Below are 27,143 nucleotides of genomic sequence, written 5' to 3'. Positions count from 1 at the left end.
GCGTCCTGAGCCACAGCAGTGCCCTGAGCCACAGCAGTGACAACGCCGGATCCTTAACCAATTGAGCCTCTAGGGAATTCTAAAGCATGAATTATTGATTCATACAACTGAATGGCTCTCAAGAGCATTATATCAAGTTAAAAAACAAAATCTCAAAGGTTACATATTGTCTGCGTCCATTTACGTAACATTCTAGAGATAACAAAACTATAGAGGTGGAGAAAGGGTTCACGATTGCCAGTATGTGGGATTGGGAGGAAGCGGATGGGATGAACAGTGTGAGGAACTTCTTTTGTGGTGATAGAACAGTTCTGTATCTTGATTTTGGTGCTGATTATTGGCATTTATACTTAGGATAAAATTACATAGAATCTCCCCCACCCTCAACGCACCCACACGATGCAGGTTAAAAAATGAATACTGAACTGAAAATCTGAAAACTGAATAAGGTCTGTAGTCTAGCTAGCATAATACACCAATATCTATTTTCTGGTTCTGATATTGTACTACAGCTATATAGATGACAACACTGGGGAAACACTGGGTGAAGGGTACAAGAGATTCTGTACTATTTCTGCAACATCTTTAAGGCTATAATTATTTCCCAGTAAGAAGATTTTTTGTATGAGTAGAGAAAGATGGACTGTTGATAAGTTAAATATTGCTTATCCACAGGGATGCAAATAAGACCCCTCTTTTACACTATACAGTAAAATTCTAGAGGGCATAAACATTTGAACATTTAGAAGAAAAAAAATGAGATCTTTATTAGGATAAAAAAGAATTTCTTAAATAAGATTTTTTTAAAGTACAAACTACAAAGGAAAAGTTTGATACTTTAACTTTATTCTTATTTAAAATTCTGTGTAATAGAAGACATCAAAAACAAAGTTAAAAGACAACCACAGTTTCTCTTAGAACACACGAAGCTGGAAAAAGCAAGGGACAAATTCTCCCCTAGGGCCTCCAGAAAAGGATGCAGCACTGCAGACGCTTGATTCTAGCCCAGCGAAACCTGGGTCAGACTTCTAGCCTCCAGAACTGTAAAATACTACATGTGTGTTGATTTCAGGCACTCATATTGTGGTAATTTGTTGGAGCAGCAATAGGAAACTACTATAATGACTTACCTCTGTTGATTTCCAAGCATTAATCTTGAGTGGCAGCATTTCCTGAGACAACACAGTTTCACTTGGCAACTGAATGTCGTGACAATGCTCTTGTTTCAATCTTGTCTTGGAAGTGGTTTCTGTCAACAACATAAAGCTAAGATTTTACTTTGGCAAAAAACAGTCGTATTCTTACATTAGCTCACAATTTTAAGTTAATCACTTCTGAAGATCCGTTTTGTCTCCAAAATATACACCATGATTATTAATCATTTAATATATCCCTTTATTTATTTACTTATTTATTAATATATCCCTTTATTTATTTATTTATTTGTCTTTTTGCTATTTCTTTGGGCCGCTCCCTCGGCATATGGTGGTTCCCAGGCTAGGGGTCCAATCGGAGCTGTAGCCACCGGCCTACGCCAGAGCCACAGCAACGCGGGATCCGAGCCGCGTCTGCAACCTACACCACAGCTCACAGCAACGCCAGATCGTTAACCCACTGAGCAAGGGCAGGACCAAACCCGCAACCTCATGGTTCCTAGTCGGATTCGTTAACCACTGCGCCACGACGGGAACTCCAAAATATCCCTTTATAATAATTGAAAAGTTCAGACAGATGTAAAAATACTTCAATTCTAGCCCTTCCTCCCATCAATGATTCTACGTTGTAATTTTATTATTTGAAACATATTTTTAAAAATAAGGTATAAGAGTGTAGAAAATGGGGTTTGAAAATTTAAATTTTAGCAAAGCAGGAATAACAACTATAATTATTCTAATTAATATTTAAAAGATCTTTATTACTGCAGTGTGAATTTCATGTGTTCTAGGTGAAAGCAACCAGAAATGTACAGATTGATAAAAAGAAACTCTGAAACAAAATTTTAAAAATTTAAACAAAAAAGAATATGCCAGTGAAAATAAGCTGATATTTCTTCTTATATATTTTTGCTGAATTTAATGTTTTTGTAGTCTTTTTTTTTTTTTTTTTTTTCCTTTTTAGAGCTTCACCTGCAGCATATGGAAGTTCCCAGGCTAGGGGTCGAATCGGAACCATGTCTGCACCCTATACCACAGCTCATGGCAACGCCAGATCATTAACCCACTAAGCAAGGCCAGGGATTGAACCCTAGTTGGGGTGTTAAGCCACTAAGCACAATGGGAACTCCTGTTTTTATAGCCTTAATATCACTTTCATTCCTATGTTAATTACTATGTAAACAAAAGTATCAGTACCAACTCATTCCAGCATATTATGGGGTATAACAAAAAACATAAGAAATCTGTCTTCAAACTGGTGTCTGTGGGAGCACTTAAGACTTCCCGAAGGCTATGTGGGCACAGACAGCTTTACAGGACTCCATTTCCAGATCCACAAGTTCTGGAAAGTACATATTCTTATCAAAAACTGATCTGCCTGAGAACGCAACTTGTAGAAGTATCTAGCTATTTCTTTTCCCTTTCCCTTTCACAATCAATTTTCTCCTATTTTGCGAAGAAAGACATTTTCTTTACCCATCTTATTATGGTGCATCTTCCCTTAAGGTATAAGCAAAGAGCCTCAAAGGCAACAAATAATAGTTTAAAAAAAAAAAAAGACTGGTATGATGAAGCTTCCTTTAATCAAGGCATGAAAAACCCAAAGTACAGCTTCAAAGTTTGTCCTGTTCACACATATGTCTTTTATGGCAAGGCATGGCTTAAGCACAGGTCTTTGGGTCCACACCAGAATGTGTGGTACTCAGATACCTTACAGCATGGAGGAGCAGGACTGCTGATAAGTTTCATCTAACATCTCCATGCTTTCCATCCGTCTGTGCTGTCAAAGAACGCAACATTCGGAGGAAGAGCCCCATGAGAGAAAAGCAAAGAAAGCACTGGAGGCAGAGGCACCTTATTTCACCAATGCAACAAACACAGGGCAAGGCTTCACGCCTTAGCTATTTATCTTAAGAATTCAGGGCTGTAAATATAACCAGAGCGATATCTGTTTACATATCTATTTGAATAAAGTAAGGTGTTTTCCGAAAGTTTAAATCTGATTCAACTGGTTGTTTTAACAATGGGGTCTGGCTTTGCCACTAGATAAATATGGTAAATGTTTACCAATAAGTGAATGAAACAAATCTGCAGTTCTGAAGAGCTGATGAAAATACATTTAAAGCATATGACACAACAAAATCATTTTCCCAAAAATTATACCGTAAACAGCGTTTTTATTTTTCCCACACATTCTGAGTATACTGGGTTGAAGTGTAACCAGTATACTTAATAGTCATTTGGTACATTTTAGTAAAAGTTTTTTTGGTATTATTTCCAAAAATCGAGAATGTAAACTGTTCCTAATGACTGTTTAACAAGTCTTTTCCTAAGCAGGGTATTTCCAATCCTTTGCTTTCAACAACATTGAAGAAAGACCTAATCAAGTTAACAGTTGACAAGAGAGATGAAAAACACTTTTATAATAAGCACTACATAATTTTTGGCATATTAGTGGGAAGGAATTCATAGAATTGACTGACATTTCTATAATTAAACACCTTCTATTTCCACCTACAATTTTATGTGAACAAGTCTTCTCAGTATGCACATCTATAAATATGTAACACAGAAACAGAATTCGTGCTGAACCCTGTTTATTCCAAGCAATAAGTAATATTCATGGGTGGGTAAATGAACAGTTCTATGTATCCCATAAAAGTCCAATAAAATGGTATTATGTTTGATAAGTATTTATAAAATTTACAATAGATATATGTGGTTTTGATCGATCATGTACTAAAAATAATTGTAATGATAAGTCAATCTAGAGGGAGTATTTTGCCACTTAAAAGCCTCTGGTCACAGACAATTTAAAAAATAATTTCAGTTTACATACACATTTCACATAGAGAAGATTTTCAAGCAAAAACTTACTTTCTATTAGGATAAAATTCTGTGGAAGGTGTGGAATAGAAATATGACTTCAAGGAGAAAAGACTTCAAGAATGATATGAAATTTCCAACAATTAAAGAGGACCATGTATTTTTTTTCAAATGAATGACTAGAGGATAGCAAACACAATAGTATTTAGATTCCTTTAGATACTCTTGAAAGTCTCCTGTACTAATTTTGTTTTGTCCTTTTTTTTTTTTTTTGGCCATGCCCCCAGCATGCAGAAGTTCCCAGGCCAAGGATCCAACCCAAGCCACAGCAGTGACAATGCCAAATCTTTAATCACTAAGCCACCAGGGAACCCCAGTTTTGTCTTTAATGTTAGTATTTTGAATTACATTCTTTTCATTTACTTAAACTTAAAATTTCACATGTCCACTTAGAAATGTATAAGGAGGTATATAAGTTTTCAAAAATCACTTTAGCGGTTATGGAAGACAAATAGCCTAGTCCTTGCCTTTAAAAAGTTTATAGCCTGACTAATGAGATGAGTATAACATACAGGTTTATAGGAAACAGAGGAGAATAGGCCAAACTTTCTTAAAATGACTAACTTTAAGAATATACATTCTAAAGAGGAAAAAAAATCAATGTGCACCAGAGTCTCAGAAAGAGCCTCAAACAGGAAACAAAATTTGAACGAGGCTTTGAAGGATGGCTAGGATCCTGATAAATACAGAGGAAGAGATTACTTACTGCAAGCAGAAGGAACTCATGAACAAAAGGAGCGAGTGTGGTACAAACTAAAGACACCGAAGAATAGGGACTTTGCATTTATGGCTGTAACTTTTCATCTTCTTTTGTAACTTCATAGGAAAATAAGTCATTAAAATGAGCTTATTTTGGACTTGGAGATTTTATAATTAATACTGGCAAACAGTGTAGTTTGAGGCTTAAATCATCTATGTACTTTCAACTGACTTAATTAGGAACTATATTCTCGCTCTTTGAGCATTCAGCAACATATTATCCTTGAAATGGTATGAACTCAAGTTTTAGACATCACCAAAGTGGATTAATAAAAATTTCAGGAAGTCAATTTTGAAGTTAAGTGTGAGGAAACTGAAGCATAGCAAGAACTGTGGAAGAAAAAAAATATCTTGCATATTTGCAGATGCGTTTTATTAGCCTAGAATAGCTAAAATGTTATAAGACTACATTAAATAATCTTACCGGGCAAGAAGGAAGGCAATTAGAACATAGTGAGTCTATGGAAATTCATTTAGAATTTTTTTTTTAGTATTAGGACAACACTGGAAGTGAGGTGTGCTTAATTAAATTAGGTGATTACACAACATTTCTTTCTGGATTTTCACAAGCAAGTGCAGGGGAAGCACACCCATCACACATTTAACTTCTTAATGGAAACGAAGTCCCTTGTTTATCACAAGCTTTTTATCAATTGAGGCTGTGAAGTCATAGCCAAGGAGGACGAGTATGTGAATGAGAAACCTCAAAGGAAAAAGTGAAGCTGCTGCAGGAAATGATGCTATCGAGTCACTCGATGATGAGTGCTCAGATACCAAGGCTGTAGGTACTTCGCAGAAACTAGAGAGAAGCTATAGATGTCACGGAGCCTGCACCACTCAGATAACACCACAAAGCAGAGCGGGTGAACCCTGTGATATTTCTCAGTTGAGATATCAAACTGACATTCAAACTATTAGACATTAACGACGCAACAGCATATTTTGGAAATGAAAAGCCCCATAAATTTCCAAATTGTTCTATTTATTATTTAACAACTAATAGACATGGTTGCTCTGTATTGGCAGTGTCCTTTTAGGTATAATTTAAATAAACTTAGTCATTTACCTAACACAATTAATTTTAAAAAATAAATGTATCAATCACAGAAAATATCCAGTGGGCTAGTGAAGAACTGATAAAATTTAAAAGTCTCAGAGTTCCTATCCTGGCTCATCAGAAATGAATCTGACTAGCATCCATGAGGACGCAGATTTGATTCCTGGCCTTGATCCGTGGGTTAAGGATCAACCATTGCTGTGAGCTGTGGTGTAAGTTGCAGATGTGGCTCGGATCTGGTGTTGCTGTGTCTGTGGTGTAAGCCAGTGGCTACAGCTCTGACTTGACCCCTAGCCTGGGAACCTCCATATGCTGAGGGTGCGGCTCTAAAAAGACCGAAAAGAAAAAAAAAAGATTTTAAAGCCCCAGGTAAGTTTATATTTCACTTTTGCAGAATCATGAGTTTGGATCTTTAACAATTTCACTGTCTTAAAGCAAACTTACAGAAAAATGCAAGAATAGCACAAAGAATTCTCATCCAGATCCACCAACTGTTAACATTTTGCCCCATTTGCTTTACAATTCTTTCTTCATTTATGTACATATCACTGTCCTAAATCCTCAATCTTAAGGCAAAGCTATTGTTGTAGGTTAGGTTCCCCAGAGAAATAGAGTCTGAGACTCAGATGCGAGCGAGGGGGATTCTTTAGGGAGAACTCTCAGAAACAACACCTGTGAGTGCTGAGGGAGATAATGTGTTTGCATCAGAGGCCAATCTTTCTACGAGCCCTGGGGCTGGAATGGCTCTTCACAGTTGTCCTGCCTTGAAGCAAGGGCATGGGGCCCAGGTCCACGGAGTCACTGAAAGGGAGGGGGCATTACCATAGGCAAAGAGGCTTTCCTCAGCTGTTGGGAATTTGAAGAGAACTCAGCTGACACCCCTCAGGGTCAGCTTTCCCAGCAGCCTAGGGAATAAGCGCCTTGATACTGAAGTGGGATCTGGGATAAAATGCATGGCACCACGACTGACATTACCTCTATGATTCTGCGTTATTACTCTGCTCCTATTTTTTAAAAATTTATTACTATTATCTTTTGGCTGTGCCTGCAGCAGACAGAAGTTCCAGGGCCAGGGATCAAACCCGAGCCACAGCAGTGACAACACCGGATTCTCAACTCCTTATAAGAAACTCCTTATTCTGCTCCTATTTACTTAGGACAAATGTTTCAGAGGGACAGGAGAGAGAATGCAAGTATGGTAAATCTTTTTCGAAAGGTGAATTTTGAGATTAGCAGGAAAAAGCACTTTAAAAAAAAATGAAAACAGAAAGGATAAGGAATCAGAAAGCAGAGATGTTTAGGGGTTTAATTAGATTTGAAATAGGTAGATAAGAAAAAGGACAAACTTTTGTTTCAGGAGATCTTAAAAAGGAGGTTGAGGTAATTTTACTTGAGCATTTTGCTAACAACAGCATACACAATTTGAGACGTTGCCAGTAGTTCTTACTTAGTGATAAACAGGGAAACCCATAAACCATATTAAATGCTCAGCTACAGTGACGAGGAGAAATAACAGTCGCTACAAAAGCAGGTCTAAATATTCAGTAGCTGACTCCTGGGTTAAGACAACAGAGTAAAACTGCAATACAGAATTTCCATCACCAAATAACGAGATTTTTCCCCCCAAAGTCAAAACTAATAAAAAAAAATTACAACAGCAACTGACAGGGAAAAAGATGTAACTGAAAGTAATTTTAAAAGAAACAAAAAAAATAACCAGTGGCCAAGAAAAGAAACAAAATCTAGGACATCTCTCTCCCAAAGGTGATTCTGATGAGTCAAGTCAATGAGATTTTGAAGATTTCTCATCAATATCCTCATATCTGGAAAAAAGGGAACTGAATGGACAATGCTTTTTTCCCTCCTTATGACTGAGAAGAGGTAGAAACAACTAAAGGGAAAAAAAATAGGTGTAACATAGTAAATAAAGATGCTGACACTTTAATGAAAGTGAAAGCCATAATTTCACACTGAACTGGGTAAATGAGCTGAAGCTGAGGTTATCTTCTCACTTGACGGGAACAGTGGACTTTTCCCAACTTCACAGCATGAGCAGGATCTCATACAAAAACTCAGATGGTAGAGCAGAACCCAGGTATTCTAAACAAGATTGCATGTGGCCTAATGAGGGCTCCCACGCCTCCTTACTCCAGGAAAGTGGATGAAATAAACAGTCCACAAACTGCAACTCGGTGGAGAAAACAAACTGTTCTCAGATACATTGGAAAGAGTCAAGAAATCACTAAGTGCTACCTGAGCAAATAACCACCAAAATCTATTGTGCTATACAGTACTTGTATTAACCCACCTGCTGCTTACAACTATAAGAGGAACTGTTTTACAGAGGATGAAATTGCAGCATGAAGTTTGAAGGAGCATGTTACAATCCACACAATTTGAGTCAGGATTCAAATCCAGGTAGTATGGCTCCAGAACTTGAGTGCTTAACCAAGACTCTCTAATGCCTTCAAAATAGAGTCTAGTCAGAGCTGCCCGAGAATTAGCAAGATATGAAGAAACGACCTGGCAACTAAACAAATATATTCCAGTAGAATAAAGGAAACAAGAGGAGGAAGAGGGGAGGAGGGAACAAAGCAGGGGGAGGGAAAGGGGAGAGAGATGGTATGCCCCCCCAAAGATTCCAAACATAGAAGAAAATGGAGCACAAGAACAGAAGGAAATTCCTCACAATATGGCATAACTTTTTTTTTTTTTGTCTTTTTTTTTTTGTCTTTTGTCTTTTGTTGTTGTTGTTGTTGTTGTTGCTATTTCTTGGGCCGCTCCCGCGGCATATGGAGGTTCCCAGGCCAGGGGTTGAATCGGAGCTGTAGCCACCGGCCTACGCCAGAGCCACAGCAACGCGGATCCGAGCCTCGTCTGCAACCTACACCACAGCTCACGGCAACACCGGATCGTTAACCCACTGAGCAAGGGCAGGGACCAAACCCGCAACCCCATGGTTCCTAGTCGGATCCGTTAACCACTGCGCCACGACGGGAACTCCGGCATAACTTTTTTAAGTTATTGTAAACTGTATTTTCATATATTTCATTTTATAATTGTTTGTTGCTACTATTTAACAGCAGAGGGTTAAGCATTTTTATTTATTTATTTATTTATTTATTTATTTTTGTCTTTTTGCGATTTCTTGGGCTGTTCCCGAGGCATATGGAGGTTCCCAGGCTAGGGGTTGAATCGGAGCTGTAGCCACCAGCCTACGCCAGAGCCACAGCAACGTGGGATCCGAGCCACGTCTGCAACCTACACCACAGCTCACGGCAACACTGGATCCTTAACCCACTGAGCAAGGCCAGGGATCAAACCCTCAACCTCGTGGTTCCTAGTCGGATCCGTTAACCACTGAGCCACGACGGGAACTCCGGTTAAGCATTTTTAAAAATGTTTCTTGGCCTTACATGTTTCCTCCTCTGTTTTAGGAAATGCTTTTATATCTCCTTCCTGTTTTTCAGTTGGGCTGATTTATAGGAATTCTTTATACAGTCTGGAAACTAATCCTTGTCAGTTACATGTGTCACACATTTTTCTCCTAGTTTGTGACTGTCTTTTTCACTTTTTTATATGCTATTATTTGATGAAGAGAAAATACGTTTTATTTTTTTAATTGAAGTACAGTTGATTTACAATGTATCAATGTCTGCTGTACAGCAAGGTGCTTCGGTTATACACATTCTTTTTAATATTCTTTTCCATTATGGTTTATCATAGAATATTGAATATAGTTCCCTATGCTATAGAGTAGGACTGTTTATCCATTCTGTATATACCTTACATCTGCTAACGCCACCCTCCCACTCCATCGCTCCCCCAACCCCTTCCCCCTTGGCAACCACAAGTCTGTTCTCTATGTCTGTGAGTCTATTTCTATTTTGGGGATAGGTTCATTTGTGTCATATTTTAGATTCCACATGTGTGATATCATATGGTATTTGTCTTTCTCTTTCTGACATTTCAATTAATATGATAACCTCTAGGTCTATCCCTATTGCTGTAAATGACATTATTTCATTCTTTTTTATGGCTGAGTAATATTCCAGTGTGGGGTGTGTGTGTGTGTGTGTGTGTGTGTGTGTGTGTGTGTGTACCACATCTTTATCCACTCATCTGTCAATGGACATTTAGTTTGTTTCTGTGTCTTGGCTATTGTAAATAGTGCTTCTATGAACACAGGGGTGCATGTATCTATTTGAATTATAGTTTTGTCTAGGTATATGCCAGGAATGGGACTGCTAGGTCATACAGTAATTCTGTTTTTAATTTTTTGAGGAAGCTTCATACTGTTTTCCAAAGTGGTTGCATCAATTTACAGTCTCACCAACAGTGTAGGAGGCTTCCCTTTTCTCCACACCCTCTTCAGAATTTATTGTTTGTACACTTTTTAACGATGGCCAACCTGACCAGTGTGAGGTGGAACCTCACTGTAGTTTTGATTCGCATTTCTCTAATCATCAGCAACGGTGAGCATATTTCATGTGTCTACTAGCCAGCTCTATGTCTTCTTTGGAGAATGTCTATTTAGGTCTTCTGTCCCTTTTTCGATTGGGTTGTTTGTTTTTTTTTGTTGTTGAGTTGTATGAGCTGTTTGTATATTTTGGAAATTAAGCCCTTGTCAGTTGCATCATTGGCAAACATTTTCTCCCATTCCGTAGGGTGTCTTTTTGTTCTGTTTATGATTTCCTTCGCTAAGGCTTCTAAGTTTGATTAGGTCCCATTTATTTTTATTTCTATTGCCTTGGGAGAATGACCTAAGAAAACAGTGGTACGATTTATGTCAGAGAATGTTTTGCCTATGATCTCTTCTAGGAGTTTTATGGTGCCATGTCTTATGCTTAAGTCTTTAAGCCATTTTGAGTTTATTTTTGTGCATAGTGTGAGGGTGTGTGAGGGTGTGTTCTCACTTCACTGATTTACATGCAGCTGTCTAATTTTCCCAGCACCTCGTGCTGAAGAAACTGTCTTTTTTCCATTGTATACTCTTGCCTTCTTTGTCAAAGATTAATTGACCATAGGTGTGTGGGTTTATTTTAGTGCTTTAAATTTAAGAAGGCTTTTGTTTTTTGTTTTTTGTTTTTGTCTTTTTGCCTTTTCTAGGGCCACTCCGGCAGCATATGGAGGTTCCCAGGCTAGGGGTTGAATCGGAGCTGTAGCCACCAGCCTGCGTCACAGCCACAGCAACGCAGGATCCAAGCCGTGTCTGCGACCTACACCACAGCTCACGGCAACGCCGGATCATTAACCCACTGAGCAAGGCCAGGGATAGAACCCGCAATCTCATAGTTCCTAGTCGGATTCGTTAACCACTGCACCACGACGGGAACTCCTAAGGTTTTAAAATTTAATATATAGTTTTATTAGTTTTCTATTACTGCCAAAAATTACCACAAACTTAGTGGCTCAAAACAACACCCATTCATTATGTCACAGTTCCGTAGGTCAGAAGCCCAGGCAGGCTTATCTAGGTTCTCTGTTCAAGTCTTACAAGGCCAAAATCAAGGTGTCAGCCAAGCTGGAGTCTTATTTGGAGAGTCTAGGGAAGAATATACTTCCAAGATCATTCTGGTTGTTGGTAGAATTCAGTTCCTCATGGCTCTAGGACTAAGGTCCCCATTTCCTTGCTGGTTGGCAACCAGGAATCATGCTCAGCTTCTAAAAACCACTTGGTTTCCTTATCACTCCACCTTCAAGCCAGTAACGTGAATCAAACACTTCTCACTCTGGAAATCTCTACTTCTTCTCCCACCAGCTGGAAAAAAACTCCTCTGCTTTTAAAGCATTCATGTGATTAGATTAAGCCTACCTGGATAGGCTACCTACAATGTAACATAATCATGGGAGTGATAATTCATCATATTCACAGGTTATACTCACAAAGGGGAGGGGATTATAAAAGCAGGGGTCACTGGAGTTTACTCACTGAATTCTGCCTACCGCAGTAGTCACATTTATAAATACTTTTTTAAATAGTTTGCACTTTTGGGGTTATGTTTAAGAAAGCCTTCCCTATCCCAATGTGAAAAAAAAATTCTCCTTCAAAATATTTTGAAGTTTTGTTTTTTATGTTTAAGTCCTTACGTCCTCTAGAATTTGTTTTTGCACATGATATGAGATAGAGGCCTAAATTCATTTTTTTCAACATAGATACATAATTGCCCTGGTATTTATTATCAGTTCATCCTCTCCTCACCAATGTGAAATGTCACCTCCGTCATACACTAAGATAACATAGTTACAAAGGTCTGTTTGGGGAGCTCTATAGTTTGTTCCATGCACCTATTCTTGTACCAATGCCACACTGCCATGATTGCTATTGTTTATTCTTGTTATCTAGAAAGGCAAGCCCTCCACATTATTCCTTTTCAGGAATGTTTTAGATATGCTTGACATTTTGACCCTTTCAGATAAATTTTGGAATCAGCTCATCAAATTGAATTTTTAGAATCCTTTTAGGATTTTGATTGTAATTGCACTGAATCAATGGTTCTCCATCAGCAGTAATTTTGGTCCCCAGGGGACACTTAACCAATGTTTTTGGTTCTTACAAAAGGAAGGGATGTGTGCTAACAGCATCTTGTGGGTAGAGGCCAGAGATAATGCTAAACATCCTACACTGCACAGGACAGCCCCACGACAAAGAACTATCTGGCTTAAAATGTCAATTGTCCCAAGTTCAAGAAACCCTCCACTCAATTTATGCAATTTGGAGATAACTGATACTTACATTTTTGAGTATTTCAATAAACAATATATTTTGAACTTATAGCCAACCATCTTGCTAAAAAACTCTTAATATTTCTACGTCTGTAGATCTTTTCAAGTTTGCTATATGAAAATCCTTTCATGTGCAAATAAATTTATTTCTTCCATTTCAGTACTTAATGCTTTTTTTATGGTCTTTTTGCCATCTCTTGGGCCACTCCCACGGCATATGGAGGTTTCCAGGCTAGGAGTTGAATCGGAGCTATAGCCACTGGCCTACACCAGAGCCACAGCAACGCGGGATCCGAGCTGCGTCTGTGACCTACACCACAGCTCACGCAACGCCAGATCGTTAACCCACTGAGCAAGGCCAGGGATTGAACCCGCAACCTCATGGTTCCTAGTTGGATTCGTTAACCACTGAGCCACAATCGGAACTCCAATACTTAATGCTTTTAATTTCACTTATTTGTTTTTTTGTCAGGCTAGAGCCTCCATTATAAAACTGAATAGAAGGAGAATGGGAAACTTTTCTTCTACGTGATTCCAAATACAGTACCTCCACATACAAACATATGGAAATTTATAATTTACATTTTACCTAAATTGGATTTTTGCTAGAAAAAGTGGTCTGATACAGATTCTTTGAAATGTTGAGACTTTCTTTATAGCATATATAATCAATTATAACATCCATATTTTAAAAAATGTTTTATTTACTTGACCTATCAATAATTGAGAGATTTTTATTTTTACTATTTTTTAAAATTATTATTTTTTTTAGGGCTGCATCTGCAGTATATGGAAGTTTCCAGGCTAGGGGTCGAACTGGAGCTACAACTGCCAGCCTATGCCACAGCCACAGCAATGTCAGATCTGAGCCGCATTTGCAACCTGCACCACAGCTCAGGGTAACACTGAATCCTTAAACCACTGAGTGAGGCCAGGGATAAACCCACATCCTCATGGGTACTAGTTGGGTTCGTTACCTCTGAGCCACAACTGGAACTCCAAGAGAGAGGTTTTTAATTATCTATTATAATGGTAGATGTTTCAATTTCTTCCTGTAGTTCTATGAATTTTTTCTCTATATACTTTGAAGTCATTTTATTGGTTATATTCACATTTAGAAATGTTATGTCTTCTTGGAGAATTAAACCTTTTATCATTCTCCTTAATAATGCTCTTGGCTTTAGATTCTATTTTGTCTGATATTAATATAGCTACATTAGCTTTCTTTAATCTTTTTCTACCCATTTGTTTTCAATCTTATGTGAACTTATGCTTACAGTATATATCTGGATTTCTTTTTCCCAAATTTGATAATCTTTGCCTTTTAACAGATGAAATCAACCCATTAATATTTATCATGATTGTTAATATATTTGACTTATTTCTACCATTTTACCTTTTTAAATTTTTTTTTTTTTTTTAAGGGCTGCACCTGCAGCATATGGAGGTTCTCAGGCTAGGGGTTGAATCAGAACTACAGCTGCCAGCCTACACCACAGCCACAGCAACGCCAGATCCAAGCCACATCTGCAACCTACACCATAGCTCAAGGCAACGCCGGATCCTTAACCCACTGAGCGAGGCCAGGAATCAAACCTGCATCCTCACGGATACTATTTGGATTTGTTACTGCTGAGCCACAACAGGAACTCCCCTGCCATTTCACTTTTTATTTCCATTTGCCCCACTTTACCTGTGCTTCTTACCTCTTATGCAAGTTAAAATTTTTTTTCATTCCATTTTTTTTTCTTGCTACTTTTGAATTTATGCACTCTACTTCCCTTCTTTTGGCATCTACCTTTGAAAGTTCATCATGCATATTATTTATCTTTAAAAGTTTAGAGTCAAATAATATCCTCATTCTTCTCTCAAAAAATACAAGGACTTCAAAATACTATAATTCTGTAGATCCACTTCCAACTAAATACCATGGCTACCCACTATTTTAGTTGTCTTTTTTTTTTTAACTCAAAAGTTAGACATTATTATTTTACACAGAACGTGTTTGTTTCATGTACATGTTGACTATTTGTTAATCACTCCTTCTTGCATCTCCACTATTCTTCTGGAATAATTTTCCTTCTTTCTGAAGTATATCCTTTAATTGCAGGTCTTATGGTGATAAACTCTCAGTTTTCATATTTATCTGTAAATGACTATTTCACCCTCAGCCTTGAATGATAGTTTTGCTGGGTACACAAATACAGGCCATTATTTTTTTCTCTGCGCTGTGAAAGTGCTATGTCACTGTCAGCTGGCCTCCACTGTAGCTGATGAGAAGAGGTGACTTTTAGTAGCAAGGTAATTGTCATTCCTCTGTAGATGTACCCTCCACATCTGAACATTGCTTTTATATTTTCTGTTTACATTGGATATATCTTCTAGTTCACTAAATTAAGTTTTTTATTTCAATGCTAGTTATTTCCATAAGATCCTATTTTTCAAATTCATACATTCATTCCTAATTATTTTTTTGAAGTGAAACAGTTTTCATTTTTGAGTTTAGTTCAACCCAAGAACCCAGGCTGTGACAAATATAACTGAAAAACTGGATTACTTTAGAAAAGGACAAATCTGGTTTTGATAGTTGTGCTTTTGTATGTGTCCTTTTTTAAAAGCTTTATTTTTTAGAGCAATTTTGGGTTTACAACAAAATTGAGAGGGAGGTACAGAGATTTCCCATATACTCTTGCTTCACACATGCAGAGCCTCCCCCAGTATCAATACTGTAATTGTATCCTTTATTAGTTAAATATTTAAATACATAGCTCTTCTATATTATGGATGCTTTTTAACATCTACAATCTGGGGGGTGGGGCTGAATATGTTCTTTGCTAATTTCTCCTGTGTTTGGTGAAGTGAATTATGAGCTCTTTGCCTGATTTTAATTGGTGGGTCTTCTATGCACCTATGCACTTGTGAACCGAGCAGGCTTTCTTCCTGCAGAGAGAACAACCTGGAATCAATTCAGGCCCTTCCTGAGTATATGGGTTCAGCACAGTGAATCCCATGCTTTCCTTCCCAATGCTCAAGGCAGGCTCAAAATTCATTTTCTTAACCACTAACAACTGCCCTTAGGCAACTCACTCTCTAAGGTCTCCTGCAGTGTCCCACAGCTCCAAGACACTTTCACCTGAGTTCACATGTCCTAGTCTTATTTTTGTTTATTTAATCAAATTAAACACCTTATATTTTCGGAAGGAGAGATCCTTGGAGACTTCCCATCCCTCTGGTGAGGCGAGAAATTTCTCAAATATCATTTCTGTATCACTTCTGTCTTTAGTTATTGGGTTTCTTGGAGCTTCTAGTAAATGTTATTGCCAGAAGTAGACCTGAAATATTTTTAGTAAAACACAGTATCTAGTACAAGTCTACTCTTATGAAAACAATTTCTCTCTAGTTATTCTTTATACATATATATATATGGGTAGAAAGATGCCTAGAACTTATGTTCATTTCATATTAATTATAGCTAGTTCTAAGTAATGGGATTGGAAGTGATTAATTCTTTATAGTAGGCCCTTTTTCTAATGATAGAGTGATTTCTCTGAACAAAAACAAAAGAAGAAAAATAAGCAGACTAGAAGCAAATATTCTAAGATGTTGATAGTTGGTTTAGGGTGGTAGGAATATAAGTTACTATTATTTTCTTTGTTTATTTTTAAATTTTAAGAAAATTACTGCTTTAGATATATCAGTGTAAATATTTTAAGAGCAACCACCATTTGTACTATAAGCCCTGCCATTGAGACTGCATGGGGTAAGGCAACCAAGTATGACTCCACATCAACTCTCTGCACAAGTTCACTGTGGGAAGTAACTAATACCAACATTGGTGCTCTTGCTTATGAAAGTATGACAAAAGTTTAACTTTTGATCTGACAGAAATCATAGACAATTTTTAGGGAAATATTTCTATGATATAGAATGCTGTTACATCTAACACAGACCAGAGTAATCCTTCTCTAACACAGGTAAAGTTCCATTGCAACGAGGACCGTTAATGAGCTCTTTATGGAAGACTGATCAACAGAGGTAATGCTTTGCTGGTCTAATTGTAAGCAATGTCTCTGGTGATCATTTTTGTAATTAGTCCCCTAAAGGAAAAGACCTGACTCTGATGCTTATAGCTCAGAGAAGCTGAGTCATCACTGGGCTTTCTATAGCTTGCTGTCTTGCCATCAAGCAATTATCCTTCAGCTCATCTCTTCCTTCAAACAACAAAATCATCTAAACGATGATACCCAAGCTATCAACCAGAATTAAAACATGGGGAAATATTCAGAAATAGAAAAAAAGGAATAGGAGTAGTGATGTCTGTATAACACCTTCTCTATAAAGTACCTTTTTTCCCTTGCTAATTCACCACAAAGAAGTGAGGCACAGCTGTTTCAGCTCTGGCTCCTAAAGCCTGAGAATCAGATTTCTAGCAATACATTCAATTTTACATTTCATTGTAACTAAATAATTTAGAAGCATCTTTAAATTCCTTCTGATGGAAATTTACCTGCATGATACCACCACTTGCCTCCATTTTCTCTAACTCCAATGTTAGAGTCATTTTCAATTTTTCTTTCTTCTCCAGTATATCATCTATGTACCCCATTTCCTTTCTATACTCTGTCTTTAAACATCACCTTTCCCTCTTTTCAATAACCCTAGAGCAGGTCCTGGATTCCCAGATTGAAACAACTGCCTCTTATAAAGCTTCTTTCGAATTTGTATCTCCTTCATTTCTACACAAAGCACTAAGAATTATCTTCCACCAACAGCTGTTTCCAGTAATAAAGCTAAGTTCTGTGACTAAGCTAAACATCCCTTCTGTTCTCCAAGGCCTACAATGGTTCCTAGTTGCTAATCATATCAAACTGAAATTTCCAAATACTGTTCATTATGTCCTTTATAAACTGTGCTGAGTACTCTCAACTATCTGCCCACATTTTTCTACATATTAAAATTTCTATTCTCTATTCCATTTAAGCTGACAACCAGTTACCATGATTAATTCATTTCTTACATATTCCTTCCCTCCATGGTAGGGACTATTTGTTGTCCCCTATATTTATTTTCTCCTTCTTCCTTAACAACAGATCTTCTTTTATCTGGGCACATGGCTATTAGTATAAAGACTACATTTCTCAGCCTTTCTTAAAGCTAGGAGTGTCCATGTAACTAAGTGCTAAACAACAGTATGTACGCCAAATGTTACAGGCAACTTGCATAAATGTCCTTAAAGGGAAGGGGCATTCTTATTTTCAACCCCTCCTCCTTCCTACTGGCGAGAAGGCAGATGTGACAGCTGGAGTCAAGCAGCCATCTTGGATCATAAAGTGCAAGTTCCATGTGAGTTTGGAGGATCCACAAGACAAAAAGAGCTCTGACGTCATGGAGAGCTATATCAGTCCTTGAACATCTAGCTCAGCCTTAAAAGAGAGAAGTTCCTATTATGTTTATACCATTACCAGTTTTGCGGCCCTGATACTGTCACTTGTGGGTGTACCTAATTTTAACTGATCCACCCATCCCCAAGTTTTCATTTGCTACTTCTCCTGTCCCAATAAGTTTTGTGTGTGTGTGTCTTTTTAGGGCCGCACCCATGACATATGGAGGTTCCCAGTCTAGGGGTCGAATTGGAGCTACAGCTGCCAGCCTCCACCACAGCCACAGCAACATGGGATCTGAGCCGCGTATGCAACCTACACCACAGCTCATGGCAATGTCAGATTCTTAACCCACTGAGCAAGGCCAGGGATCAAACCTGCGTCCTCATGGATGCTAGTCAGATTCGTTTCTGCTGAGCCACGACAGGAATGCCCCTGACAGGTTTTCTTATCATCCCCCACCCAAATGAACTGTCAGTTTCCTTTCTTCTTCTAAAACACAGTTTCAGATTCAAATGCCTACTGGATATGGTTAGTATTGCTAAGATTACTTCATCCAATTGCTCTTTTTTGAACATAAACACACACATCTATATATTTACTATATATGTGTACTATATACAGTGATGGATAAATGAAATTTCTAAGGTTTTTAATCTTAAACGAACTGTTAAGGTTTTTAAGAAATTTACTACAGCTTTTATATCCAAATATCCACGATTCACTTTATTTATTTTTTCTTTTTAGAGCCACACCTGTGGCATATGGAATTTCCCAGGCTGGGGATAGAATCAGAGCTGCAGCTGCTAGCCTACGCCACAGCTACAGCAACGCCAGATCTGAGCCACAACTTGTGGCAACACTAGATCCTTAACCCACTGAGCGAAGCCAGGGATCAAACCCACATCCTCATGGATACTAGTCACGTCCTTAACCTGCTGAGCCACAATAGGAAGTCCTACCATTCACTTTAAATAGTATTCTTGGAGTTCCCGTCGTGGTGCCACAGAAACAAATCCGACTAGGAACCACGAGGTCCGAGGGTTCGATCCCTGGCCTTGCTCAGTGGGTTAAGGATCCAGCATTGTCGTGAGCTGTGGTGTAGGTCGCAGATGCGGCTCAGATCTGGTGTTCCTGTGGCTCTGGCATAGGCCAGTGGCTACAGCTCCAATTAGACCCATAGCCTGGGAACCTCCATATGCCATCAGCGTGACCCTAAAAAGACCAAAAAAAAAAAAAAATACAGATTCACTTCAATGATGCCATCATTCGCCAAAACTCTTTTTGAATGTCATTTTTTGAAGCAGACCAAAAGCCCATCACTAGATACAACCTCTGTGAGAGCAGAAACACACCCAATTTGCTTACCAGGCCCAGTAAGCAGTATCTGGCATACAGTAAGCAGGTACTTAATACATGTTTGTGGTATGAAAAAAGTTAATTGTAGCAAAACAGCTTCATGTGCAGGTAGACTGATTTTTTTTTTTTTAATAGTCAAAAGACATTTGGAGTTCAGTCTCGTGAGTAAGAAGTGTCATAAAGCTGGGAAACATCATTTGATGTTTTTAAAAAGCTGTGACTATAAAGCAATAAACTATATTTTCTTATATGAATCATACAAACGGCTCAGAGTTAAGCTACTTCTGCAGCAATTTACAGACTCATCTCCTAAGCTTACGGTTAAGTGTGCCAAGCTTGTTCCACTTGCAGAACAGTTACACCTGTTGCTCCTTCTGTCTAGAAGACCCAGCTATACCTGGATGTGTTCCCTCACTTCATTCCAGTCTCTGACTAAATATCTGCTTCCTCCAAAAGGTCTTCCCTCACTCTCTGGGCTAAAATAAGCCATCCCTGTCACTCTCCTTCCTGTCACTGCTTTCTTTTTCTTTATAGGACTTGACAGTATCTGACATATTTTCTATCTCTTTTGCTTATGTGTATTTAATATCTATCTCTGTTACCAGAATATTTGCTCCATGATGAAAAGGACTTTATTTTCATCACTAGCACAGCTCCAAATTTCTGCTAGATATCCAAATTTTAACTTATGCATTTAATAAATGTCTATAATGAGAGAGGAAAAAAGAGGAAAAGAAATGGAAGAAGGAAAACAAGAGGTGACAGAGAAATGGCAGAAGCGGTGAAGAAACTCTGGATGAGTCATAATTGGTTATTTCACTGTTACTTCTTTTAAGTATCAGTTTGAATTTAAGGCTTCTGTGAGCAAATTTTAGAATGTGTTTCTGTCTCTTTTGGAGGTTTATTTCAAAGGACTGGGTACCCTAAAGAAAAAGTTCCACTACTTTTAGAAGCATTTGGTTGGTATTTACTCTTACAATTACAATGCCCACCTCTTTCACTGTCTTTCAAGATCTTGGCTGATACAGCTACGTGACAAAGCTCAGAGGTGGGCCTTTAAATGTGCTTTTGACTCTCTGTTACTCCCACTAGGCCCCTTGCTCGTGGCACAAAGGTTAACTCCTTTCCAGGGAAGTTCCCCAAGGCACTTTTCATAAATGTTTGTTCTTCCTCCAAGTGTCTGTTCCTTACACACAATTTATCAACAGGGTTTGTACTGGAGAAGTTAGAACAAAATGACACTCATTTATGTTTCTGCAAATTCGGAAGAGAAGAGAGTAGAGTTGCATTTTCCTGCTGATTTCTCTCACAACATTATAACTAAGTGCCCTGTACCCTTTTTTTTTTTTTTTTTTTTTTAAGTTCACTAGTCCAGATTTAAAGTTTCAGGCAAGGGGAAGGATTATATTGTCCTAGAAGAGTTTTAGAGCACTTTCAGAATTCTGAGGCACATTTTTTTAAAATGTCAATTTCTTGATTTGGAGGATCAAACAGTGGAAGTGCACACACACCAGACACCAAGTCTCAGAAGACAGTTCTCCCTCACTCCCTAGTTATGACTAACGTCTTAAAACTGAACCATGATGCCAAATAGGGCCGTCACTAGTTTAATACCTTCAAAGCTCAAAGACATGTTATTTGAATCCCAGATAACTGCATTCAGAAAATCGTCATAAAATTTTCTACTGAATAGTATCCTTCATCTTTCTTCACTACAGTACAGTCTAATATAGAAATAGCAGCACTAAAACAGCATTAATACTTCAGGACTAAAACCTGATAATGTTTTATATATTTCAGCTGTTCTTAAATGATACCTATTGCATTTTCGGCCAATGTCCATTATACGTACTTTTGTTACGCAGCCTTGCAACGTTAAGAAGTTTACACTTCTTCTCTGATGCAGGAATTTCTGGTGTAGGGCAGAAGCACACGCTGTTGGTGAGTTACCTGTACCAGGTAATCTTTTAGGTAACGTCATGGAGTAGGAGGTACGCCGTCTAGTCCGACATGCTACTTCCCTCTCTCTATGCAGCAGTTGTTCATCCATCAGCAGTGTTATGACTTGCTTAGACTTTTCCCGGATATAATAACCTGAAAAATACATTAAGTTGCTTAAAAAATAAAATACTAATTAAGGCTACAATTACGTTTTATTATGAGGATAATTAGGAAAAAATGGAAAAGTAAGCAAAGCAAAAATACCTCTAGCAAATGTAGAGGGAAACCTAACTTTCATTAGGACTGTCAATAACTATACTCCTTTTCTTATGTTTTAAGAAGTAAATAAATACATGATGAAATCGTATCATACACTAGCATTACATTTTTTACCTTAAATATGCTATTGGATTTTCCTTTTGAAAGCAATACATACTCTGCAATAATTCAAACAATATAGGCCTACAAAGGAATGAATTAGAGCTAGATATCCTGACCTAGATGTATGACCATGACATACGGCTAAAGATGTATGACCATGACATATGGCACAGTATGATTCAAATTTGTAAAGCACAGGAGAAAATAAACCATTCTATATGTATTCAGAGGAGCAGACAGAGAAATACACAGATAGGTGGATGGACGGATAGACGGATGACAGGCGGGCAGGCAGCCAGCTAGGGGTGTACCCACCCATTGTTTATATCTGCAACTTACAGGGGTACAGTTAGGGTAGGACAAGAGAAGGGAGGGCAGCTGGCTTGTCTCTGACATCACATCTAATCAAAATAATGTAATGCCATTAATGGAGTGCCAGAGGATAGTCTAAGGCAAGAATTCTAACAATGCTGCTGTCTTTAACCATCTCGGCAACTCTGAGCCAGTTAGGTGGTCTAAGCCTGAGTTTCCTCTCTAAAAACGATTTATGCTTATCTGTTCAGTTTAATTCACAGATATAAAAGTATACTCATTCAAATATATAGTATTACTAGGATTATTCTCAACCATCTCCCTAGAAAAATGATACCTGACACATTTACTTCTCCATATCTTGGGATCAACTCATATTAACATCTCATGCCTTCCAGACATGAGAAAAGTCCCTAAAGATCCACTACCATGCTCATTTTGGGCTCCAAATGTGATGGATTAAAGTGTTAATGTTTCCAATTATAGTTTGCCAGTAGTGGAAGTAATGAGAAGCCGTCAAATTCAGGGTATATTTAGATGACAAGAGCCAACAAGGTTTTGTGTCAGTCATTAAGGATTGATCTGGACAGTGTCAGAAAACTTTGCTCAAGCTGCCATCTTTTCCAAGATTATTTTATCTAATCTCACTTTTTGCTCATTTCTTCTGCCCAAACTTCTTTGATAACTGCTTTAAACTACATCATCCTCAACACCCTTAATTACCTATGATTAGCTTGCAGTCTATGACCAAAAATCCCATGGTGATTTGGGCTATCGCTCTGTTGCACGATAGAAGTTTGGTGTGACTGTCAGCCCTTGGGGACAACACACCAGACCCTGCCTTCCCTGGGAAAATTGATGTAGCTCGATTTTGGGGGGATGTGAAAAATGTTTTCCCACTCTTAGCTTCACGGACTCACCTCCTTCCTCTCTTCCCCTCACTCCCTCCACTCCAGCCACCCTGGCTGCCTTATTAGGCAATCTCACCAAACTCTATCTCCTCAGAGCTTTGTGCTGGCTATTGTTTCTGCCAGGGGCCTTGGTATGGCCAGACCTCTGGTTCATCCAGGCCTCTACTCAGATGTCACCTCCTCAGAGAAGCTTTCTTCTGCCCACCCTCTCTAAAACAGTCCCAACCCCCCTTCACTCTCTATTCCATTATCCTGCCTTATTTTTTCAACGGAGCACTGATCACTACCTAATATTATATCATATAGTTATCTGTTTACATGTTTATTGTTTCCTCACCTAGAATATAAGCTCCATGAGAATCTTCAGAAGAGTGACTGGCACATAGCAAATGCTCAATAAACATTTAGTGAATCAATAAAGGAGCAAATTACCAAAAAGTCTCAATTTCCTCCTTGACATAGTGGAAATGGAGCCAGATGGATGAAAAATACTGATTGCCCATTTACAATTTAGCTGCCTGCGAAAGTTGCTTGGCTTGGAATAATTTCTTGCCACACTTCTAGTTTGAAAATGTTAGAACTAGAAATTAGGGGACAGCTGTGAACATTCTACCTGGAGTCTGCATGGTTGGAGGGATTGAGGACAGCCGCAACAGTTCAAAAGGTAACCCACGCAGGGTGCCAGCCACAGTGATGGAGGACTTCTCCCTGCAGCATCAGGGCTCCTCCCTGAGGTAGCAGTCTGCAGCATCAGGAAGGCCAGCCCACAGCAGTGTGCAGAAAACAGGGAAGAAATCACCCAGAAGTGAACTCCCCACTCAAGGCTGCCCACTGCCCTAGCAGCCCCTCACACCCTCTCAGTACTGGAGAGGAGGAACCTGGCTGTTCTACAGCATCAAAGTTGAAAGTGAAAAAAAAAAATCTGAGAACCCAATAAACCTACTTCAAGGATGAGATAAATCCTAACAATAGTAATAAGATCTACTCACTTGACCAATACATTTCCAAAAAGAATGAGTGCATAGGACTAAAGTAGAATAGCACTGAAAATAGAACAAAGTTAGGCAGCAACTGCTTTGTGCTTGATGAGAGGGGAAGAGGAAGGGGAATGAGGAGGAGAGGGAAAGGAGGAGGAGGAGAGAGAGAGGAGGAAGGGAGGGAAGGAGAGGGAAGGAGAGAGAGAGAAAGAGAGAAGAGGAAGGGAGGGAGAAAACAGATTCTCTGAAAAAAATTAAACCATGCAACAAATCAACATCCAAAGGTATAAAACACATCAAGCTGAAGAGCTTGTTAGTTGAGGTGAAGGTTAAAATAAAAATAAAGCTTTACACTGTTTAATTGGGAATCTTTTGGTTTTAAGTGACAGAAACTCAATTTGAACTGGCTGCGGGAAAACCAGGGCTATACTTGGGCCCCAGATACAAATGAAGCAGAGACTGGAAACTACCAGCACCACCCCGCCCCTGCCCCCCTCCTCTGCTTCCCTCTGTGAAAGCCTTTATCTTCTCCTCTCACAGGCCTTCTTCAGTCTGGACGTGGCTACGGCCACAGACAGCTCCAGATTCACACCTCACACTCTGCCGCCTGAGAGGTCTCCTTCTTCATTTATCCAAATTGGAAAAATCCAGGAGAATGACACTGATTGGCCCAGCTTGAAAGTCACACACCCATCACTATAGCCAGAGGGTGGGATGCTAACATGGCGAACCCATCGGAAAGATGCGGTGGAGCAAGAGGAGGATCAACAAGGATAGAAAAATGAAGGAGCAAAAATCTGAGCAACCCCCCAAACTCAAGGCAAAGGACAAGGGCATACACACCACTACACAGCTACGCAACAGACCAACTCCCAAGGATATTACTTAGGCAGTCATTTAATCATTTCTTGAACACTTAAATTTCAGAAAATGTTCTAAGAAGTCAGGGCCCTGGCAAGGACAAAAGAGACAAGGTCCCTAAAGAAGTCAGGGCCCTGGCAAGGACAAAAGAGACAAGGTCCCTAAAGGAGATAATTTTGAATAAAAATTAATGCTCTAAAGGAAATAAAGAAGAGGGACATGCTAAACCTCAGGTCGGGGTGCGGTCAAGGAAAGTCTTACTGAGGAAGTAATACATCAGCTGAGTCAAACAGCAAGAAAAAGCCAGCCGTGCGGACATACCGGCAGAGGAACAGCCCAGATCTCACTTCTTCAGAAAGGCCTTCCATTGAGAGGTAAGAGCACCCCTCCGGCCTCACCCTACCCCTACACCAGGGCCTCCCGGGCCAGGCCCTGCCTTCAGGCACTCTCACAGCACCTCCACTAGTCTTCCGCTGCTGCACTTCCAGGGTGGGTAACTGCCTGCGAGATAAATGTCTTTTTCCTCCATTAGAGTAAACATCCGTCAAGGCCAGAACTACACTTGTTTGCTTAAGAGATACTTAAGAAACGTTTGCGAAATGATGTGCTGAGGAAAACTGACCTAAATGCTGGGAAGGATTCTATGTAAATTCACAAGAGGACATCATGTAATGAGAGTTGGAAATAGGGTAAATTCAAAGATCTTGGGCACTGAAGTTCCCGTCGTGGCGCAGTGGTTAATGAATCCGACTAGGAACCATGAGGTTGCGGGTTCGATCCCTGGCCTTTCTCAGTGGGCTAAAGATCCGGCATTGCCGTGAGCTGTGGTGTAGGTTGCAGATGTGGCTCGGATCCCACGTTGTTGTGGCTGTGGCGTAGGCCAGCAGCTACAGCTCCAATTAAATCCCTAGCCTGGGAACCTCCATGTGCCACTGGAGTGGCCCTAGAAAAGGCAAAAAGACAAAAAAAAAAAAAGATCTTGGGCACTGAAATGCACCAGCAAAAAGACATATACCAGACTTAAAAAACAAACCAACAAAAACAGCCGTCAGCCTTCAAAGAGTTGTTATAAAACATTGTCATACTCCTCTCTCCATTCCTGACCCAAAGACCTACCGAAATCTACTCTTCTTCCTCTATTCCTTCCTCAGGGAGTTTTACTTGCATTCTAAGCCAGAAGTATGAACATTCAGCTCCCCAAACCCAGTGGTCCATGTCTCCTGACTGTACTTACTAAATACCTTCTAATTCCATTCTCCCCTCTCCACCCCGCTTAGCTCAGGCCTGTGGTGTTCTAAAGTATTTACACACATATTCTCCCTTCCTATCTACCCTCCACGATGCCCTCGGCATGGGGATGGGGTGAGTGGGGAGGAAAAGAAGAAGTATCCCAAACAGTATAGATGATCAGGTTATTTCATAAAAAACCTTCCGTCAAGTTGGCACAGTAAGTTCGTGCTTCAAAGTACCCCTCTTCTCTGTCCCAAATGCACAGCAGCAACAGGCAGTGCCTGTTCTCAAAAACAAGATAAAAACTGCCATGAACCAGAAAAATGAAAAAGCAGTGAGCAGGGCTCAAACCACAGGACTTCTGGGCTCTGATCTGGTGGCCAGGAGTTCAGCCCCTCCAGTGTAGGGAACCAGAGCTGCTCCCACTCTTTGATGTTATGGGGTATCCATGTTTGTGAGAGGAGGCTGGGAAGAACATAAAAAAGAGAAAAAATCCACTAATTGCCTCCTGGGCTATAATTTATTTGTAGCTGTGGGTCTAGAAGCAAGAGGACACACACAGCCTTAAGGCTTGGGACTAAACTAAGCCACCTTCTGGCTCAGCGACTGGATCTATGACACCCTCGTATTATCCCAGGACATGGCCCCTGAGTTACCCTATAAAGCTGCACTGGAGGGGAAGCTGAAAAATCCACATAAAGAGAAAAGTGAACATGGGTAATTGGGGAAGAAACTCTCACTCAAAATAAGCCTGACAACTAAAGTTCCAAAATAGAGTTTAAAAAATCTTTTGTTGTTATTGTCTTTTTTTGTCTTTTTAGGGCTGCACCCAGGCATACGGAGGTTCCCAGGCTGGGGGCCCAATCAGAGCTGCAGCTGCCAGCCATAGCCACAGCCACAGCAACTCAGGATCTCAGCTGAATCTTCAACCTACACCATAGCCCACGGCAACACCAGATCCTTAACCCACTGAGTGAGGGCAGGGATCAAACCTGCATCCTCATGGATGCTAGTCAGGTTCGTTAACCGCTGAGCCACAATGGGAACTCCTGAATTTAAAAAAATCTTAGGATGGGAGTTCCTGTCACAGCTCAATGGTTAATGAATCTGACTAGGAACCACAAGGTTTCGGGTTTGATCCTTGGCCTCATTCAGTAGGTTAAGGATCCAGTGTTGCCGTAAGCTGCAGTGTAGGTCACTGATTTGGC

The 27,143-nt window shown here is 39.4% G+C and overlaps 1 protein-coding gene across 1 annotated transcript in view; it reads right to left on the bottom strand.

Annotated features, from left to right (window-relative positions):
- Positions 1-27,143, bottom strand: part of ENTHD1 (ENTH domain containing 1) — a 101,939-nt gene that overhangs the window by 60,735 nt on the left and 14,061 nt on the right. The window contains 3 exon segments of the mRNA XM_003126009.6: positions 1,131-1,249; positions 21,175-21,246; positions 21,249-21,416. Of these exon segments, the coding sequence (XP_003126057.4) occupies positions 1,131-1,249; positions 21,175-21,246; positions 21,249-21,416 (359 nt within the window).

This window comes from Sus scrofa, chromosome 5 (genome assembly GCF_000003025.6).
Source record: "Sus scrofa isolate TJ Tabasco breed Duroc chromosome 5, Sscrofa11.1, whole genome shotgun sequence".
Taxonomy (NCBI): domain Eukaryota; kingdom Metazoa; phylum Chordata; class Mammalia; order Artiodactyla; family Suidae; genus Sus; species Sus scrofa.
The sequence above is the reverse complement of the archived record's forward strand: the minus strand, read 5'-3'. Positions and strand labels throughout refer to the sequence as shown.